This window comes from Bombus flavifrons, chromosome 12, assembly GCF_040668555.2.
Source record: "Bombus flavifrons isolate JBK064 chromosome 12, iyBomFlav1_principal, whole genome shotgun sequence".
NCBI lineage: Eukaryota > Metazoa > Arthropoda > Insecta > Hymenoptera > Apidae > Bombus > Bombus flavifrons.
In genome coordinates, this window is record NC_138453.1 from 4,215,545 (window position 1) to 4,238,586 (window position 23,042).

The 23,042-nt window shown below is 37.8% G+C and overlaps 1 protein-coding gene across 5 annotated transcripts in view; it reads left to right on the forward strand.

Moving 5' to 3' along the window:
* pdm3 (POU-domain protein pdm3) overlaps positions 1-23,042 on the forward strand; it is a 211,425-nt gene that overhangs the window by 179,910 nt on the left and 8,473 nt on the right. For 4 of the 5 annotated variants that reach the window (XM_069125136.1, XM_069125137.1, XM_069125139.1 and 1 more), the window contains 9 exons: positions 5,014-5,191; positions 5,729-5,887; positions 6,388-6,579; positions 10,622-10,795; positions 11,331-11,584; positions 12,640-12,853; positions 16,135-16,315; positions 17,351-17,407; positions 18,537-18,620. In XM_069125136.1, coding sequence (XP_068981237.1) covers positions 5,014-5,191; positions 5,729-5,887; positions 6,388-6,579; positions 10,622-10,795; positions 11,331-11,584; positions 12,640-12,853; positions 16,135-16,315; positions 17,351-17,407; positions 18,537-18,620 — 1,493 coding nt within the window. The remainder of the gene's footprint in view (positions 1-5,013; positions 5,192-5,728; positions 5,888-6,387; positions 6,580-10,621; positions 10,796-11,330; positions 11,585-12,639; positions 12,854-16,134; positions 16,316-17,350; positions 17,408-18,536; positions 18,621-23,042) is intronic. The other variant, XM_069125138.1, reaches the window with a different exon arrangement.

The window sequence follows — 23,042 nt, forward strand, 5'->3', positions numbered from 1 at the left end:
ATTGAACTACCGCCGTTGCTCCTGCGCCTCCTATTTTCGTTCGTTACCTATCGACCAGGCTTTATCTATTTTTTATGCAATGAAATGCCCCGATACCAATGGCGATGCGGCCGCGAGCGCCGCTCTCCATTGTACGACTTTGACGAAAATTCGAAATTACAGCGCCACGGAAAAGGGATATTCACCCCTTTTATATAGAAAAATGGCAGCGAGAGCATTCGAATCGTTTGATAACTTCCACCATTCGCGGGATTCCGGATCGTTATATATTTCTTTTTTTCACCTAATCCTGTCACTTGTACCGGTGAGAATCTTCATTCCCCGATTTCACGTTTAAAACTCTGATCGTCTAAAAGCCTGTATCATCATTCAGGCCACACGAACTGAAGACAAACGAATTTTAAACCTTTAAAAAGATCCGCGTATTTAAATCCCCTGACTTAAAATTCTCTCGCAAAATAATTTTATCACTGATTGAAAATCGCCGTAAACGTCGTCTGTCTGATATCTAGTCATGTTTATCTGGTTGACCGTGAGTCCGAGAGAGAAGCTCGGTCGAATTTATTCATGAATCGTGTCACCCCGGGGAGAGAGTCCTTTTTCGCGAATTAGCCGGGTGTCGAAGCTCTAACACGCTTAATCTGTATCCAACTATGGCGATACACGTTCCGGCATATTTCCATGCCATTATGCAAAGAGGCCGCGCGCCGGGTAACATTACTTTGTACAACCACCAACCATCGACACACGATGAAAGAGAGAAGAAACGAGGGTGGAAAGCATCGAGGCTCGTGCGTACTCCATCGATTTATTATAATTTAGATTGTCTTTCTAAGAAGCCGACTGTACGTGCGATGTACATATATATACACAGGACGCGCCTTAATGCGCTGCCGTTCGTTAATTATTCCTCCGGCATCCCGTAAATATGCATGAATTATATATCGCACGGCACGAACGAGCCGGGGATACGGGGACGAATGATTAATACACGCCAGTTTCTCTCTTTTCTTTACCTTTTTGCTCCCTTTACCCCGTTCAACCCTCGTTCGATTCATATTTCTCGAGAGAGAATAGGCAAATATTGCTGAGTGATAGATTTGAAGGTTTTATCAAAATTGATATTCTTTAGAGCTAAGTTGGACATTGAACCCTCGGCCACGAGTGATTTTCATATTTTTCTGTACAGAATTGATAAAATTTATATCTTGTCCTAGTTAATCATAACGAGAGTCTTAATACAATAATAAAAAAAAAAAAAAAGAAAAAGGAACATGACGTGATAATAGCGATGGCTTGCCGGAATTAACAGAATAAATAGATATACTTATTGATGGAATAAATAAATGGATTAAATTTCTGTAGATAGAATTTCCCAAAACTCCACACTTCTTCCGTAATGAATAATTGTAATGTAGTTGTCTCACAAAGCAAAATAAGGAGAAGTCTATCCTGAACGCGGAACGCGTCAAAGACACGAATAAAGAACACAAAGATAAAGTTACCAGTCGTTAGTGCAAAGTGTCGCCTGTAATATATCGTATCGGTAATATGTTAGGATGAAAACAGAGGCGAATGCACAGGTAATGCAAAATCCGGTAGGGAATAATTGCAACAAATTCCAATCTTCACCCTTCGTGCATTGAAACGTGGGTATTCGCGAGATTGTACATTCGCCGGTGGTATTTTAAGAAAATTGACAATCCGTACCGAGCCTTTGTGCAGCTTTGTAATCGTACAGGGGCAGCGGTATAAAAAATATTCACCGGCTTGATTGCCAATATATCGTTGTACAGCGCTGATTGAACCAACCCCCAGTGGTGGTAGTGCCTATATCGCGTCTCGTCGGCTTGTTAATTTGGAATATCGTCAGGTGCACAATAGAAAAATTTCGCAACGCGAATTATTTATGTTTATATAATATCTCGTCGATTTGTAATACACGTACGCGTGTACTCACACAGAGAATGAGAGAACGGGAGTATGTGTCGCAATGTGCAATTTTTCTACGTTGGTGGTTTTCTGTTTCCTACATTCTCTCTCTCTCTCTCTCTCTCACTCACTCATTCACTCACTCACTCACTCATTCGCTCACTCACTCACTCACTCACTTTCTCTCTCTGTTGGACACACGCGCGAAAATCGTATTATCGCGAGAGAATTTCGTTAACGAGCTTCATTTCGCGAAAGAATCGTCGCGCTCACAAAGAATCGTTGGTGGATACATCGCGGGAAATATTATAAACTCGCGAGTTCGATTCGAGAAATCGGCAAACCTTTGTCGCGTTTCGCACGTTCAACACACGGGACACAAAGTGTATATCGGACGAACGGTCGACTTCGTCTCGCTGATTTTTCTCTTCGTCGATGATTCGTCGCCCGCGTACGGGTTTCATTGTTCCCTTTTTTTTCACCGCCAGCCCTGCCTCCAACCCCCTTATACCCTATCGAACGGTGTGTATGTCTACCACCATTATTTCGTAGCGAAGCATTTTAACGTCGGCCAGTTGGACCGTGAATGATTATTAATCAATTTTCAGCGTTAAACGTGCCGCCGCAATAAAAAGCGTGGTACGTTAACGAACCACGCGCGTATAATTGAGCATTTTGGCGAGAATGATTGCGAGCCCGTGCTAAAACCTTTGCGTACCCGTTCGATTGATTTCGACTAGCAAGGAGAGAAAAAAAAATCAGACACGGTGCAAAGGGATGATGAAAAGGTAAAATGCACGACTTGCCCGTCCTCGATTTTTTAGCTTTTAGTTTTTTAATGGCTGGAAAGCCACGTCACCACACGACGGTGATGTATGCAATCGATTACAATGTCGGATTAATGTTTGGCAATAAGTTTCTTTGGGGCTGGAAATTTAATTGAACAATAAGAGAATTTCTAAATCTTTTTTTTTATTTGTTATAAATATATATTGTATACAATTTATTATATATATATCATGTTTAAATGTAATTACAATACAAGATAATTTTTCTAGTCTCTAATGAAAAAGCCTTTGAAATTTTCTAAATGTATGAATTAGTTATTTTTCTAGGGGTAAATTATATCATGTGTATTTTTGTAACCCTACTGTGATCTTCTAATTTTTATGTCCGAATCTCACTTATATCTCAACAAACAAAAAGCCTTAATGTTTTGAAAATATCCTTTTTATATTTTCCATAAATTCACGAAATACTTTAACGATAGAGAAACATGGGATTTGTTTTTGCACTGTGTTATTCCGCAATTGCATTTTACCAATACACAATATTTTTCTCTAAAACTAATTAAACACAAAAATGTCAATCACTGTTCAATCGAAAACTTCAATTTCAATAATTAAAATTAGGTGCATTTACTTTTTCTATATTGGCGGTAAACGATAAAAAATTGATGTGAAAGGAAAAAATAAAAGTATACATCATATTCTTGCATTCGAAAGTTGCTCCTAGTATGTCAAGCTGCTTACGCAACAGGAATTAATTATATCAGCAGAATGCGGGGGGATCGATAATTTAAAAAGTTGGACGTATTCCTGGATACTCGGCGAGCGTCATCGAAAGTTGGGACGTTTATCGAATCCCCTTGGGGTAGGTTGGGTCCGGCGATCGCGTCCACGTTGTCCTTAAACAGGTAGAAAGTTGAAAGTTTGTCGGGGCTTACCTGACCTTCGTGAAATAATCAGACACAGTATCAAGCGAACTCTCTTCAAATAACGTTGCTACTTCAAGCCCTCTTCAAGTTTTATCGGCACGGTAATTGTGCTACTAGTTTACGTTCAATCTCCTTACTACGTACTACTAGAAATTATAATCGTAAAGCAGCTAGCGAGCTATTGCATCGGATGCCATTGAAACACTTCTCATTCTACTTCTAACTCTTTAACATTAGGACTTGCAGAATAATTAATATGGCGAAATCATAGTTTTGATAACAATTTTATATATTTATTACGATGCATTTGTTTTTATATTTGAATGACGTTGATAAAGTAAATAGATGAAAGCTCATTTTTTTCCTCTCACTATGTATTTTATCGTATACCTCTCATGTTAGTTTCTTTGATACGAATTTTACACTTTAATCACCAATATTTTTATATTTCGTTATTACTTTGATGATTGTGATTCAAATCATTTCTGTCGATCCATTCGTATCTTGTTAATTCTAACGTTAACAGTTTACCCTGTCTCACAGTATCGTCGAGACAGAGCATACGAATTTTTGTCATTGAACTACGATCGTCTGACAAAGAAGGTGTCGTTTCACTTGCATTATGTATATTTTCGTACGAGTGCTGTTTGGGTACAAGGTTCGATAATTTTAGCGCTAAATGTCTGCAGTGTTTCTTCGCAGATCTCTTCATTTCGATCACCAGGGTATATTGATTTATAATTTGCAATAAAGATTTGAAAATATGTAAAAGAATGCTTTACGATTCGATTAAGCGGACGTGTGAAGAAGTCAGAGTATGATATTAACGATATCAATTCTCTTAACGAGGGCCATTAATATTTTGGCAACATTGACAACAAAAAATTACCTGGGAAGCTTGAAAGGCGCGCAGGAAAATTTGCGATGACACATATAGTCGAAAGCACTTTGTTTCCACCGGCGGTGGTCGAATATTTTATAATTGTTATCAATACGGTACAAATGCGAAGGGGTTTCAAACGCGGCGTAATAAACGAAATAAAGTATCGCTATTTTCGCCGCTGACAGAGCGCGCTGCTCCGCAGTTGGACTTTTCGGCTGTGTTTCCACCGGTACCTCTTCAATCGTAATTAATATTTTTTCCCGGCGGCTACTTTTTTCTGGCTTTCGATAAATTTGACAAAAAAAAGGGGAGGGGGAATGGAAACAAAGCCTCATTTTATGATACAGCGTCCCATTTCTTTCATTTTATTTCTGTGTCCATTCCCAACCATAAAAGCGTAGAGTTTAATAGAGTACGATTAACATAAACTGTAATTATGTAAATCTTCGTAACTTACCATTTGAACGCATGTTTGTTACAGGACAGCGACAGGAGTAGTGTTGGTAGCCCTGAACCGGTGGCGGCCGCGACCGGCTCGCTCCATGAACATCAGATGATGATGGATGAAATGAAGAACTCGCGGAAGAATAGTCCGTCACCTGAAAATCTGCATCAAGCGAAACGTGCGGCCGTGGCACAAGCGCATCTTAATGGGACGAGTAAGTCGGGATCTGATTTATTAATTGGATAAAATAATTGTGTCTTTCTATCGTACTTAACGCTGAAATTATGAAATCTATCTAAATAATGGATATCAGATTTCTTATTTTTATTTTACACAGAACACAAAATAAGTACTTCATCGAAATTAAATGCATTATTTACAATTATACCAGATTTTGACTGATATGGTTTATAAATAGAAGTAACGATAGATAGCCAGATAGGGTGAACTAAACAGACTGCGGTTAGTTGAGTGCATGCGTACTCAACGAACATTCAAACTCCAGATTCTCGAAAACGTAGCGTCATATAGAAACATTTTATTCTATATGTTTGGCTTATTTTTATATGAGGAATCCCCTTCTTCCCCATTGTACCACGATTTTGCAAATATCCCGCATATATAGATTTACGAAAATATTTGAACATTTGTAGACACCTTTTATAAATATATTATATTTATATTATACGAGACATTTTCAATTAAATAGAATGAATTTACTATATTCATTATGTTTTTATTGTCCCATCAGTGGCAGGTATGGTGACCCTACAGAATCTTCAGAACCTAGCGAATCTACAAAACCTACCGCAAGTCGCGTCGCTAGCTGCGGGTCTCCAGGGAATGACAGCGGGATTGACTAACAATCAGCTCATCAACACGCCCCTGAATCTCACTGTCAGCTCCTCCGGTAGGGATAGAAACAGACATTGCATGGTTTGACAAACTGACATATAGAAAAACTTGACACTCTTTTACAATGCTTCAATTATTCAAATAACTTCCTCACAAATTGTTTTAGCACATTGTAAGTTCTCTCGCCATACTCTCTATATAAGTAACATCCCCCCTCACTAAACATCCCCCTTCTTTATTTTTCTAATACTTATATCATTTACCATTTCAACTGCTCAGTTGTAGAATTTTTGTCGTGAAATTTATATTTATTTAACCATGGTGTTCTCCTCGATTATATTTATATTATTTGCATTATTAAAATGTAGGTAGTTTTTTAAATATTTACCTTTTGTTGTACTTGAAGAGATACAAACCTGAAAATGGATTTTAATTTCGCAAAACACATCATCCAATAGTGAAATAATTTAGTATTCTTAACAATGTGTTATAAGAGGTGGGCTAGCTAATTAAATCGTCAGATTTTCCTTTCATTGAATGAATTTTCATGTTCAGGTGGCACAGTACCAACAGCCTCGAACACGACAGCTGCCCCTCATCTTCTGCCGCCGAGTTCGACGCCAATGGCGACATTACCTCAGCTATTATCTCAGCCGCAACCGGTCGCGATGCCTCAATTCATCCTAACGTCCGGTCAATTGGTTCAAGGCATTCAAGGGGCTCAGCTTCTTATCCCTACGTCGCAAGGTAAGCCTTCCGTTTCTTATGTGTTTGCACCCTTTCAGCTCTCGAAACGAGCATTCAACGACACCCATTAGAGGCTCATTTCTGAAGTTCGAAGTAAACCTCGTCCACGTTCAACGTGTCACGCAAATCGATTGTTCGTCAAACCCTTTTACTATTACGATTCATAGGGAATTTATTATACAGGAAATAGATGCGTAGAATGAATCGTGTTAGCTTGGAATAATAAGTAGATTCAGTATTTGGTTAGAAGTATATTTCACTTTATTGTCGAATATTCTGAAATTTGGAACATTTTTTGGATAAACTTTTATCGTAAATGTGTAGAATACTTCGGGATTTGGAATAAACATTAGAATATTAGACGAAGAAATTGATAGGGAAAGAGTTATAGAATTTTGCTTTTAAGATCTTCCTCTAAGACATTCTTTACAAACATTTAGATATTGAAAATCCAAATGATCTGGATTAGAAGTTTAATACAAGTAGGAACTAATGGTTAATGACCTATTTTACGTATCATATTTAATCCTCAAAAGCCACCTGCGAGATATTTTGCATTTTATATGCGTTAATCAATGGTTATTAAAACTCAATAACAAGTATACAGAATTGAAAGTATCTCAACAATTTTTGACTGACTTCTAAGGAATTCTAATTACACGGTATTAATTTCAAACACTTTCCTCATATAATACATAATATCTTCCCGCAGTATACCAAATATAACATTATTCTAAAATTCTTCACACGTCACAGTGTATTCCTTTTTCCAAACATGTAAAGCATTAGACCCTCTCAACAAGTCCAGCTGTCGAGATCCCGAAAACATTCGAGGCGGCTAATCGCAGCCTCACCTGTGAAATTTAATTAAACGGCACCCAGGAGGCAGAGTAAGAGAGGAGACTGTCTGACAAAGGATCCGCGAGGAAAGAGGAGATGCCCTGTATCCCGTAGCTATCAGTAAACCAACAAGAAATCTCCAACAATAACCCTCGCACTAAGTACCTTCAAATTTCAGGGCATAAATCAGTCCGAGTGGTCTCATCGTGAAATCTGCACGATGTGCCGGCGCATAATGTTGTGCAATCAAGATGTGCCGATGTATATATATGTGTGTATATATATTATATATATGTGTGTACATATATTATATATATGTATACGTATATATACATATAATATATAATATCATATCGACTATCTCTGACCAAGGCTCGGACTAAGGCTCGCCCCGTCGTCCATACTTAGTGGTCCTCGACTGGCCTGGCGAGCAGAGGGCAAACTCTGCAACTAATTTCAATGTATAATTAACGTCTCACTACCCCTTTCTAGACCCACGAATAACCACCCCTCGCCTTACTCGTGTCCGTTCCTTCCTACCCTAACCCTAATACCACTCTCTCTCTCCCTTGGCTGGACATCATAGCTCCGCGGATTCAGCCGCTATTATATCGATTGCGGTTCGCGCTAACTTCGTTTCTACCAAGTTGAGTTTCTATTCTGGCAATTGAGAGAGAGAGAGAGAGAAAGAGGACTGGGACCATAGGAGGAACGAAAAGGGACAGGTGGATGCAAGGGTTGGTACGAGAGGGAAGGAAATGAGACACTAGCACAAGGGAGGGTAAAGAGGGGCAACGAAAACTTTGCGAGTCTGCCTAAGTGGATTGAAGTTCGTGGATATGGACCAGTCCGTGGTAGGATGACGAGTTACGTGGTGGCAAATAATGTTTGCACTGCTTTTCGGTACAATCGATGTTAACTGGCTTGCGTTCGATTGATTCGCAATTGACGATTTGATAGAAAGAAGCATCTTGGGTTTATAACATACGCTATAATATTGCGCTTCAACCTGAGAATCAGGGATTAGCAGCTCTATCGAGTCACCTGTTAATTGTAATATTCATTAGAAATTAATTCTGCCAATGTGAATAATAATATTCTTCAGTTTAATATAGTTTTGTATCAAAGGATCTTCAGAAATACCAATATATAGCGACGAGGAAAATAGAGAACGATTAAATATGTATTACATTGTTTAGTGACTCAGTCGACACATTAAACTTTTGTGTCAATTGTCTTTAAAGTATGTTAGACGGAATCCTAAAAGAGAATCTAGAAGGAATAATTTTATAATCGGAACGCGATTGAAAGCAATAGTGATCGAACGTTCTATAATCGCCTAGCAGTAGGTCATAAGGATACAGATCATTGGCAACGCAAATAACATTGGATACTTTAGAATACTCTTTTAAGAATAAGCTCGCGAGGGGTTGTCAGATGTGTCGGCTATTTTCGTCGAGAAATTGAAGAATCTTGAAAAAGACTCGGGTCAAGAGTGTAAGTCTTGATCTGATTATAAATCGTGATTCGACCTAATCTTAACGTACTTACGTTACAATATCTATGTTCGAATGTCAAACTATTCCTAAATTTGATTTGCTGTAATCACCGCATGTTATAGTTTCCTTTTCCAAACGGTGAAATATATTCCCCTTAATCAGATTAAAACAGTCTACGAAGGATCTTAATATATGTACATTATATTATCTATGATGAAAAATCGTAGTCGAATTTTGTGATTACAATAAACTACCCTTAACCCTTTCGCTTCGGCAGTCCAGTCCGCCTAAGTGCTCTCCCTGTACGGAGGCACGCGCCACAAATGCGCACAGTGGCGTGAATGCTGTATAAATGTTTCCCTAAGTCTTAAATAACAACTGTGATGAATAAAACACTAATAAAGCAATCTTTGCTCCAATATGATAAGTATAATTTACATCTTTAATGTGAAAAGGCTTCTGCCGGTAACGAAAAAGTATATTATTGACTACAGATGGCACTGGTGTATGCCGGATATATGGGGTGCCGATCGTCGCGTGGTTGCCGCCTATAAGCAGCACCCGAAGCGAGAGGGTTAAACTCGGTTTATTTCAATCGACAAATTGTCTTATTATCAGAATATTCAATTTATCTTTGTCTCAATAGAGCAACCGACTGAGAATTTTAATATATGTATATCATAATGCGATATATGATTTTAATAAACCACATGTTGAAGTGGTTTATTGCTTCCATCAAACCACGAATTCTTTTTTAAAATATGAATTATGTTTGCCTTAATCTGATTCTTATAGTACATTAAAAATCTTAATGTACGTTATATTATTTACAATGTTGTAGTCGTATTGTATGTTTGTAACGAACTACTCCTGAATCCAGCTTTTGTTTCAACCACCATATCTCTCTTCTTTTTAAACCATAAGTTCCATATTCCCTTTAACCTCGTCTTAGTCTACCAGAAAGCTTGATAACAGCAACAGTTTATACGAAATTCAAATGAGATTTTTCCCTATATTCGCAAAAGCCCATTTTTATCGTATATAAAAGGCAAAAGAAACAGAAATGACAGACACCCGAGCAGCATACATAATGATGATACTCGGAAATAAAAGAACGTTCTTCGGAATATTATCGTGGAATATCGCGGAACGGAACTAAACGTTAATCGGATTGTCAGTTGACCTTACCTCAGAACGCGAAACTTTTATGGCTGTTCGGAATACGGGATTTGCTTAGCTTAGCTATAGGTACCAACACGGGTACGTACTCATGATCAGTAATCATATTAAGCGCGTGTACAGAGTAATCAGATTAGCGGAGCTGGAGGTAATCCCGAAACTATTCTAAGTATGATTAGGCGTCCTTCTCGCAGCCTAGTCCAGTGCCAGTACCTGTACCCACTATTAAGATGACGATAATAGTTTGCCAACTACGCCGGTCTGCGAGGTTACCTGCCCTATGGGTTGCCTAATAATCCCTCTATGAGACTCTGATAACTTTACTACCCTTCCTGGATCAACGACGCGTGGACTACGTTCATAATGGAAATGAAGTATCTATTGATTCGAGACACGTTCATACGAGGATAGGCCACAGATAGAATTATCAAGCTAGCTTCTCTTAACCCGTTGTGGTGTCATTGTTAACCTCGTGATGGAACCTACGGGATTAATCTTTCTTTCTCTATTTATTATTTTTGCAGGAATCGCTACACAAACTATCCTCACTATACCTGTCAGCCACGTCACGAATAATCAGATGGTGAACTTGGCGCTGAGCAACGGTCAGGTCGTGTCTACTACTCTGGCGAATCTTCAATCCATCGCTCAGCCACAGAATATGCTGAACACGCCGACCAGCAACGGTGAATTTACAGGTAAAGCCAGTTTGCACAATTTTTTTTCGTAAAAGATACGAATTGGTTTATCTATTGACCTGATTGTCTTTTAATTGGAAACTATTGTAGTCACGGTATGTTAAAAGTTGATAAGGATAAAACAGTTTAAATTAGTAGATTTTGATTTTTCGAATTTAGATTTACTTCTTTGAACATCTTATGAAAGAAATATTCTGGTGTTCCGTAACAAACTACGCTACATATTGGTATTCTCTAATAATGCACCATTGTAAATTTATAAAATTTTTGTGAGTAAATTTAGTACAGAACTAATTGCAAAAGAATGCAATGATCAAAATAACGATGTTTTTTGTGAAAAATTCTGATTCCTTTATATTTTAACTGTTCTAATAGTTCTAATATTAAAAGGTCAAAAATAATCTTTTTCGGTCACTGTATAAAATAAATTCCCCAAAAATGATATGAAAGTAATTATAGAAAAATTCGATGAATAAAACGAGAGGACTGAAAATTAAATACGATTGGATCGTGATTTTCTTTCTCCGCGTGACAGTTCCAACAAGTCCCAGCTTAGCATCAGGATTAGGGTTAAGTCCCGCTGCCTTGCCTCACCTTCTAAGCAACAGTTCGGCCAGCCAGCAACTTCTGAGCGCGATGCAGCCTCAGCAACTACTTCAGGCCGCGCAGGCGGCTCAGGCACAGGCTGCACAGGCGGTCCAGGTCGCTCAGGCTTCTCAGCAACCGCTTCTAACAACATCTCCTCAACACCACGGTCATCGACACAGCTCCCACATAAATCATTATACGGTGCGTCTACATATATCGTCGTTTGCTGAATAATTTATGCCTTTTCCACGCGCGTTACAATCATTCTCACGGGAATACTTCGAAAAATGATCAATTTCCGCGGCTTTATGAAATAAAGCAATTTTGTCATTTTCCACTGTAATTGGATTATTGCCTGGCCATCGACAACGAAATCCTATTAATAGATCCTGTTTGATAATTTAATCATCGTGGTATACATATTTACTGAAACATTTCCACCGAAGAAACTTCGTGTTCGATATAGCTGATTAAGAATTCAGCGGAACGTGTCTGACAGATTTTATTTTATTCTCAAGACTCGGCGAAAAATCTTGCCCCATTGTTTAACATAACAGAGCCGCGTCGCTTTTAAATAACTTTTTTCAAATTAATCGTCTTGAACTATTATTTGCGAGATTTAGAAACTATTTCACGTTGTGTAAGCTTACCATCATAATAGATGTGCTGTGCAAGGCCATTTTCTTTCATCTCCTTTTATTCTCCTCGGTAAACCAGGGAGAACACGATCAATCCGAACAACATCTTGCTTGTTTGCTACAATTATCATCTGCGAAAGGACCAGCGGAGCGAAACCGGAATACTTTTTCCGCTGCAGGAATTTTGATTTATCCCGGTTTCGTCAATAACTAACGTCACTTCTGGTCTTCTAACGAACGATCCCGCTACCGGAAAGCTAACGATAGACAAACGAGTCAATTCGTGGATCGATATACGAAGCGAAACTGTGGGTGAAGGTGGAAAGGGCTTAAAAAAACGTCGCGAGATCAACGGAACAGGGCGGAATAGTTCCTCGATAGCGAGCGATCTTGTTAAGAAAGTATTTCAGTATTTCAGGCGGCGTTTCTTCCACTAATTAGTCTCTAAAGTGTCTTGAATTCAAGAGATAGAGTAAGGTAGAATACGATAAAAGAAGGATAGAACGAGGTCTCATTATTAAGTGCATAATTGGCGTGAAAGAGAATCATGAAGCATTGTCGTTGATACTGATTGAGCTACTAATCCGTTACTACCAATCCCCTTGTGTCCCCTCACAGCCGACGGAGAAGCATCATAGAGAGAGACCCGAGCAATCGTCGCCTTTGAACGAGTCTGTGGTATCCGCAGCCTCGGCTCTGAACAGACTGGCGGCTAGCAATGGGGAAATTACGATCACGACCACGCACGGACCCAGCGGAGCCGGGGTGAAGCCCTCGCCGAGCAGCATGCACAACGCCAAAAAAGAAGAGGAGGATCTCAATGATTCACCTAGTAAGATCGAAGTTCTCATTTCGTTTTCTTTTCTTAATGCTATATGTTCATTTTTCGAAATTTCCTGATAAAAGTTAGGGGAGAAAGGAATGTCTTCAAGTATTCAGATTGAAATTATTGGGATAGGTAGTAAGATAGTAAGAGTCTTTAGGTGGTTTAGATAAATTAGGCAATTTAAGAAGTTGGAGAAATTGTTTACAGAATTTATGTGACTAACGTTGATTAGTAGATTGTGCATGTTTATGCATTTATGGGAAGCTTAAGGGTGCATAATTTTATAAAATGTACATAATATGTAAAATACATAAAGTTAAATATACATTGTAATTTATTCATACTAGATGGAATCAATCTTCATATATTCATTCCACTTTTCTAGTTCACACACAAAATTATGAAATTGCATTATTATACACATCCACAGTCAACTATATTTATGGGCGGAAAGAGATCACTTTTATGGGCTGAAACAATTTTCTGCTAACAATTTCTCTTTTTAGATATGTTCATAAGAATATGAATCTGCTCAGACTTCCTTAATGTGTTAATTATCTCATGAATCATATTTAGACGAGAAAAAGACATAGGAACTTAGACAAGAAAAGAATATTCTCATTTTATGTATGAGAAAATAGAGGTTACTAATTGTAAGATGAGAAGATGTAAAATAGTTTGATAATGTAATATTAAGAACAGAAAGGTGAAGCATTTTTTCAAAAATTTTGTCTGGTCAACCATATTTGGGTATATGCATTTCAACAAGGATGTCATTGAATGATTCACCAAACAAATTTATCTTTATTTTCTCTGATAAACATATGATATTCGATAATCAGACAAACGATAAATATCTAAACGAATATCGTAAAAATGAATTGACGAATCATATTTTGGCAAACCATTCAAGAATAAAAGCATAAAATTGATCGTCAGTCCGATGTAAGAACGTTTCAATCCGGCACAATCCGATGTATTACGATGCGTTATGATCTGATAATTAAGTTAATCGACGGAAGAATCATTTATTTATCAGGAAGTAAAAATGTTTTATAAATTCAACGATTCTTCCTGTCTAGTTGCCTCGAATTACGTTTCTTTCCTCCGACGATACAGCATTTAATACACGGTCAAAGCCGATAAATAATAATGTCGGCGGCTCAAGCCGTGCCGCGAAGCTCTTAATAATCCTAATAGGATATCGTACAATGCACGGCTCATTACGGTGTATTAGATCGTTGCCTCGCTGCCTTCTGGGAAGCCATAAAGATTCTGACTACGGTACACGTAACCTCAACAGCCGGCAGACAATAATTTTAATAATTCACAATCATTGCTTAGGTTGGCACTTCGTCATTCCGCGGGCAACGATCAGAATAATCGTTGGACGTATCGAGCCTAACGATTCTCAATTGCCGGTGCCACGTTACTTAATAAATCTGCGTCTTTGTTAACCTATCTCCGATAACCGATCCTTGAGCAACGGTTTGTAAATTTAAAAGAAGGTTAGATGCTTTGCTTATTTCAAACACGACGAATAGAGATTGATAATGGAGAGTAAATTTTGAGGGACGAATAAATTTCCACCAACACATTACTCATTCGTGCTTTTTTCATAGATATCATAGATATTTGATTTCTTCTGTCGTCACAGAATTAGCCTTTAAATGTTGAAAGATTTCATCTTGCAATGTCCATTGTGGGGAGATCACATTTGGTCCACATACCAGTCAAGTTGATAAATTTTATCGATCTATTTAATTTCTAAAAGATTCTGGGACTGGAGTTGATCAATTTGGTTTTTGATTCAATTATTTGTACTATAGCAATTGAAAACTTGTATTATAAGAAAATGTAAAAAATTTTGTTCACATGTTGATTTATTTATCACAGCTATGGTCACTGCGTCTGTGTGTGCTACGTAAAAGTACTCTTTAACAAAATTACTGTCCATTACAAACTTCCATCGTATTAAAATACAAAGTTACCAAAGAAACGTTCGATTCGACTGCAGAATGTAGCGGATTATAAATTTTTATTCCTGTACTTCATTAAAATATCAGAACGAACATAATGTATTTACAGCATTAAATGCTTTAAAAGCCTGAATGTTGGTATTTCGATACAAACATATTCCCGTGTAAAGATTCGCTTTAACGATCTTTACGTTCTTCATTGATTGCGAGTATGAAGGTTACGCTTCCTTGTACGTATCGATTCTCGAAAATGCTTGTACGTTCATCGAAACTGGAGGATCGCTGCTACGAGAAAGTCGAGGATCGTCGTCGATGCGTTTTTGTCCGCACGCGGAGACGAGGATCTCGCGTTCGATTGAAAATTAATGATCGCAGAAAACAGCGTGCCTCGGAAGAAGGATTTGCAGTTTATTGCTCGGCACAGAAAGCCGGCTCGAACTGGTCGAGATTGCAGGGCATGTGGGCACCACTATTGCGTGCGTATACATTCGGGGTGACAGATTTACGAGTGAAATCGGTGTAGCTGAAGCTGCTTTAACGAAGCCGCTCGATGTCATTAAGCAGACTCCCGATGGAACTTCGAAACATTCCCGCGAAATCGATCCGCAACTCCATCGAAAATTTCTCTAATCTTCTGCCAAAACATGTTCTTAATAGATCGGTATAAGTGGATTTTCTTAGCAAACAATCGAGGAAGAATTGACAGTTTTCATTCAAGAGCGAATTATATTTCCTCGAATCGATTTAGAACTCGTTGAGAAATTCCTATAATCCTTGTCTGAGCACGTCATTCCAAGAAAAATAAATCTTGTTTCGTTAGTCAGAAATCAAGAGAGAAATGAAAATTTTTAATCCATTCGGGAATTCGATAGGAGAGTGTTCTAATTCCTGATAAACCTAAAATATGTTCTTCCATAACTTCTGATTCTACGATTAGATCTTGATATCAGAGAATCAGAAAATAGTTAAAAATCTGTATTTATGTGTGGAACATAGTTGGAAAAATATTGAACACATATCTTTCTTATTACTAATGGCTAATTCTGAAAGGATGAAAACAATCCTTAGAACTAGCGATTGAAACTACTCTTAAATTAAATATTCTTCAAATATCTGTTTCTTATTACTTATAAATCAACCAAAACCGAAAATTGTTGAATAATTGACCAACTGCAGAATGAATTGTATACAGTAGTGAAATGATAATCAGATTTACGCTATAAAAAAATTCTTTGAACGTCCAAGATTCCTGATTCCTTTTAAACCTCTAAGACCACCAAAGGGAAGATTTGCAAACTATAATTGCAGATCAGCCGACGATCAACGAAGCCACGAACAACGTAGTCGATGGCATCAATCTAGACGAGATCAAGGAGTTCGCAAAGGTGTTCAAGTTTCGTAGATTGTCGCTGGGTCTGACGCAGACCCAAGTAGGACAGGCCCTGAGCGTGACAGAGGGGCCAGCTTACAGCCAAAGTGCCATATGCAGGTGAGTGTACGACGAAACAGTCGCGTGTTCCCTTTGTTTTATTTTTTAATTTCTTTTTATACTCTCTTTATCTTCTTCTATGACGAATAATTTGAAACGGACGTCGCTGATGAGACACAGAAATAGAAAACGTTAATAGGTTATGATATGACAGTGTGCCAGGTCACTGGAAATGGGGAAAATATGGTGGATTTCGATAGTTCCCCGTCTGGCTGCTAACAATCTATATACATTTCTAAACTACGATAAATCTCGATGATGTCTTCTTTCGTTTAGAAAAGTCGGGGCTAAGGGACACTTATCGTTAGTTGAAAGTTCCTCGAAACGGTCATACATCCTTTTACTCTGTCCTATGTCCAAATGAAATTGGCCACTGAGTCAGCGTACAAAATCCTGACATTCGTTATGTCACTCTCTTTTGTCTTTGTTAATCTCTCTGTTTCGTGTTTCCTACACTTTTGTTCGAATGAAAATTGAGGGAAGTGTCTATTCGTAGGAACGAGTTCGTACAACATATCTTCCTATTTTATATTTTTGTACCTTAAAAAAGGAGTATACGTGATGAATGAAGCAACAGTATATGTGATGAAATTGATAATCCAAAAAGTGGCCCCAAGTAACCAATTCATTTTGGACATAGTGTTTAAACGAAAGAGTTAGTTATCCCGATTTGTATTGGTTCATGTCGTATACTATATTGTATATTTGATCATGTTCGACGCTCTTCGAGTACAGATTCTAAGAGAGAAAACGTCGTTGAATTTTCATGTGATCGTACTCTGTGGGAAATGTCTAATGTGTAACCTGCCACGGTGGTTCCTGAAACCTGTTTCATTTACAATTATGATTTTTAAGAGATTGAGTACACTATCTTCAACCCTCAAGTTTGACGAATGACATGTCTTTCCAGAATACATATAAAATTACGAAAGGAACCACAGTGGTAATGCTGGTGGCAAGTAGAAACACTGTTTCTACATCCATATAGTATTGTTATCGTAACGACTAATTTAAGCATTGGTGATTGTTCCCCAGTGCCCTGGCTACCCAGATGTACGCTGCCTCGCAGATTGCCTCTCAGCAGCAAGCTACGTACGTTCACCCCTCATGCTATTTAATTTACCTAAAAATCTAAAACTTTTTCAAATCCTCTGGAAGCATAGCAGTTATACCCAAGCATGTGAATCCGTACATTTGGTATCGTCGTGTGCATATGTTAAAAGGCGTACGAGTAGCTCGGAATGAGTGTTCTCAACGAACCAATCAAACCTTCGCAGGTTAATTTACCTTTGTTTTATATATATCTCTTTTTTTTCATTTTATTACATAAATGAAATTGATACAGGAACAAGCGTACACGCGTACTATGTTAGTACGAATTAACTTCTATCCGAATACTCTCGCCCTGATCTTTCTTCTATTTTTCTGTCCAATGTCTGTCGATCTTCTCTGTTCGACTCTCCTCGCGTTTCGTTAGACGAAACGTTTAGTCGCTTTTTAACCACGTCTTAGTATCATATGGGGCATATTTGGGTATAGCTGCAAAAGCACTATCACTAATTTCTAACTCCGTTTTCTGAGAAAAGAAAGATAAAAAGTAAAATATAAATGAAATGCGAAAGGAGCACTTCTGAAAGTTAACGATTTCTTCGAGCCAGGGCATTGGCAAACTTGGGCATGATGTCGCCAACGCGTAAGAACACGTTCAAGAAATCGCGGAGATCGACGTCCGTCGACGAGAGTGTGTTCCTTTTTAGCCGATCTTCGTCTTGATATTTTTTTTTAATTTTTTTTTTTTTTTTGATACTTGTTCTAAATTAATTATCTCAATCTTCACAATAATGAACTTGGTTTACGCTCGTCGCAGAAGAACACTAGCTCTCGAAGCGCGTTGGCAACATCATACACGGCATCACCAGAACCTTTAAGCATGCACGCATTGTCAATGTCCTGTTTTTGAGTCAATGCATGCCTTTTAGTGCTCCTTTAGTCGAACAAAGACGCAAAGAATTTCTGTCAATTCAATTCTATACCTTTTCATTCGAACATAATTACGCGAAGTGTCTTAATTGATAATATTTGTGACTGGTATTCCTAAATGATCGAATAGCGTGTCTTTACGTCTTTGGCGTGGAAAGTGCGATTTCTTCCTTCGCGAGTTTTCATCTTATATAAGATACGAGATCACAGAACGAGAATCATAACTTATTGTTGGCTCTAGATTCGAAAAGTTGGACATCACGCCAAAGAGCGCGCAGAAGATAAAACCGGTCCTTGAAAGGTGGATGAAAGAGGCTGAAGAGAGGTGAGTATATCTGGAATGTCATTTTACAATTTCAATTCATTTTGTGTCTTTGTAATGATGTAAGAAAAAGTAAAGATGTGGCACTATAATCTTACCTCCGAAAAAATCTTCCTCGAACGAATTGATAAACTTGAATTCGATGAAGATCAAATTTAATCAAATTCAAAAATATTTATCGAGACACATTTCACAGAACACTTCTCCTAAAATTTCTAATTTCTTCAAATTTCGTAACATCTAAATACCTTAGGTATTCAAACTGAGATCTTAAATTCGTTAACATCCTAAATTTTTCAATATGAAAAGACCTTAAATATACAAATTAAAAATCCATGTCCAAATCCTGGTTAAACATTTCTCCCCCTGAAGCTCGATTACTGTCAAGTGCAATACCACACCAAGTACTCGTCTCCTTCCAGAACAAAGCTTCATTACTTATCGAATGCTTTCCTTAAATTTTCCGAATGTTTTCTTTTTCTTCTAAATTTCTCGATATCAACGGTACTGAAACTAAAATCTTTAAACTCTCCAACAAAGCATTCTCAAGTCAAGCACAATACCAAATACATATTTAACTCTCTTTTGAAGAACCGAAACTTCTTCCTTTATTGATTGAAAAAAATTAATGATGCTCAGAATCACCTTCAATTTCGTGAAGATCGTCCGATCACGTACAAGATTGCCGTTTTAACGACGTATATCGTGGCTCATGATTATCCAACGACCGTCCAACAGGATCTCAAGCAGTGTCCAAGAGCGTGTGAACGCGTGCGTGCTAATTGGTAATTCGCTAATTGAATCCACCTGATTAATTGCAGATCCGCGTCTAATAAATACGCGGAATGTTAATTAGAATGGGGGAAACCGTTAGCGGGATCGTGCTCTCCGTGCTGCTACAGGTACCGCCGGTTTTATTCGTGTCGCGAAAGAAGTCGCCTATCGGCTTCCTCCTTCGAGGTATCGGTTTTACTGCGTGCACCGACGTACCTACACATCGACATCCCACGATTTTCTGCGAACGCTGTATCAGGATCTGTAATTAGCGAAATTTAAAGTTTAATTCATCGTTCGACCGTGGCCGACCAATACAACCGGCCTCATAACGAACGATACGCGGCACGCCGACTTATTTCCATTGCCGTGGATATTCTTGCGAAATATTCATGGTTTATTGTTGCTTTTGATCTTATGCAGATTAATTTTGTAATATAGGAAATTTGCTTCGATAGGAATAAATTGAAGCGAAGTATCGAGTTTTGCAATATGTCACGTAAGGAGGTTTCGGATTTGGAATGTCACAAATAGTATTTGTGGGTTTTCGTGAAAAGAAATGTTGTTTGTTAGAATTATCTATTTAAATGACTGTCAGATTTCCTTGCATTCTAAAAGTGCGTATCAATAGTCCGTAGTAACTTTCCCAAGTAGCTTAAGAATCATTAAGCAGCTAGGGTTAAAATATTCTAATCCTAAAAAATTTCTATATGTAGCATTTAGATTCCTTCTGTAGCTTAAAAGCCAAAATCATTAGAGCTCTAATCTAATTCAAATATAATCCAAATCTTAAAAAATTTCGAAACTCTGAAAGCTAATGTCACAAGTCTTCATTAATTAGTGGCAATATCTAAAAATAACGTTCATCTTCTCACACGGTGTGTATTTCAAATCATCGACTTAAAAAATCATAATTTGCGAATATTCGTAACAAAATATCCTATCTAATCTTTAAATTGACGTTCATATTCCCACGATACAGAATGGTTGTTTAACAAATATCACAATCTAAGAGTATCAATCAATCGAATTTCACGAGTCGGTGACACCTAACACACGGTTTATGGTTTCGATTTCACCGCGATGCCATTTTATTATCGGCAAAAGTGCGGAGAATATATATACGTGTGTTATATGCAAAAAGATATATATAAACACGTGCAAATACAACAGACGTGTTATAAAATACACATGTACGTATATGTATTTATATATGTAGGGTAGCGTATCGAGGTACGCAGCATGTATCTCGACCGTGAACCGGATGATTCGATGACAGGAGCACGCGGTCATTTCTCTTTTCGCGGCCGAGCCGGCAACAATGACCCATTCCGCATTCCCGCGGCGTAACATCAACAGATTTTCCCAAAACGAACAAAATGATTTGTTGACTATGCATTAACACCTTTGCACGGCGATACAGCGAATCATCCCCGGCGTTATTGGCCCGGAACCGTTTTCCCGTTTAATGATTCGTTCCTTGATTACTCGTTCGTTCAAAACGAAAAGCGAAAGTCCTCTCATTTTCTCTTTTCCGTCGCGTCATTCCGTTACTCCAGGTAGAACGTGATACGTTGAATGATCAGACGAGGTGTTCATTCTAAAAAAAATGTGAGAATCTGTGTTTTTTAAATCATTTTCGATTGAATCAAGTCTTTTTTTCTCGTTGGAAAAATATTTCTTTTGTTCGACGAACATAATGGGCAATTGTTGAACATGTAATTCTTTTTATCTCATTTTTTTCGTCGTAAAATTTTTCTTAAACATATTTATTGGAAAAGAAGTGAAATCGAAGCATAGAAGTTCGATGACTATAATAAAATTGTTAAGAAGACGATGGTGCGTTTCGAAGAAAATATTTGCATTAGAACAAATAAATAAATATACGAATAAAGAATAAATTTTCATTTCTAACAAAATAGAATGTCTTTATTTTCTACAAACCTTAAATTCGACAACTGTTTGAGAATTGTTAGAAATTCGAAAGGCTCTAGAGACCAAATACTTGTCAAAGTATCCTTCTGTTAAATATTTTTAAATGTCCTACATAATTAAATAATTTTTCCGCAGCGTAATACACCCAATTATGATCATTGCGATCTACGAATCCCTAATAAAGCCATTAGACCGTTCCATATACTCATCCGATCTTGAAAAGACCAAAAAATATTCAATTACCACTGGATTTCAAAGGAACTGAGTTCGAAACCGAGCATAGAGCTGGACGTGGAAGGATTACGAGCCTGCGGATCCGTCAACCAGTTAACGCAGCCGACTATTATCCAACCGATTCGATGACGGTTTAAGCACGGTCATTTCTCTTTTCGCTCGCGCACCAACCGAGCAACAATGACCCATCCTGCATTCTCGCGGCATAGAAGTAAGCGCGACCGTGCCGGCCGCGTCCGGGAAAAATGAAAGCGGCTAGTTTATGCGGTGCACGTGCACGATTTATCTGCCGAGTAATTAAACTGTGGACTAATTAAAATCAGGTTTCTGATGTACCCCTCCCTTTGCAGCTCTCTACCCCACCAAGCTCTTACCCACGATTCCTGTCGTTTCTTCTCCACCTCCTTTTACTGCCTCTTTCTCGTTCCCTCTTTCACTCCTCTGATTCTCTTCCTTATTCTACTTAGAATTTCTACACGGTCGCGTAAACGCTAACACTCGCCAATCCATGGTACACCCACGCCACAATCTCTCTCCTTCTTCGTTTATTTCTTCGTCTATTACACAGTTTGCTTATATTTTCTCTTCCCTTCTAGATTTCCAATGGTTCCAGGTGTTTCCATAATCTTTCAAATGCTATTTCTTTCCATTTCCGCCCTTACAAGTCTCTGATTTTTATCTTTTTCCAACGTTCAGTGAATATGTAGACGCGCTAATTCACAAAAATATATATGAACACTTACTATAAATTTTTATGTCCATACTATACGTGTTATATAAAATATTTCAAAATTTCATTCGCACTGTAACGAGACAGGACTGTTACGATTATGTTGTGCAAATTTTAAATCAGTCTAAAAATGTATATAGAAGTTACAAGATATTTATTGCAAATATTTATAGAAAACTTTTATGTCCAAGTCATATGTGTCACGTTAAAGATTTTGAAATTTCATTTGCACTGTAATGAGAGATGTCGAGCAAATTTAAATTCAATCTGAATATGTATATAGAATTCACAACACATTGATTGCAAATATGCACTCAATAAAAAGTTAGTATACAGTACTTGGTCATCTCAAGCACATAAGATAATTTAAATATTTGTGCGACCCCTGTGAGATATGTATTTGCACTAAATATTTTATAACTCCTATGTGTCTTATTCGGATTTGTTTCAAACTTTACCAATAGTATTACCGCGATAGTTAAACCTCGTTACAGTGCTAATAAAATTCTAAAGTCTCGTATAATGCATATAATATATTCATAAAAGGTTTCCACAAGTGTTTGAAGACTTTCGTGAGCTACTGTATGTATACCTCTCGGCAAGATTTAAGCTTGTTTAATGCCAGCCAGTAAGGAGTTTCTAATAAATATTCGATTAGCTGATTTATTCCAACGATCCAGAGGACGGATTTAGAGGAGACAAGAATCAAACCTCCCCGCTGACTAAGCACGTTTTCAACGTTTGTCTGATAG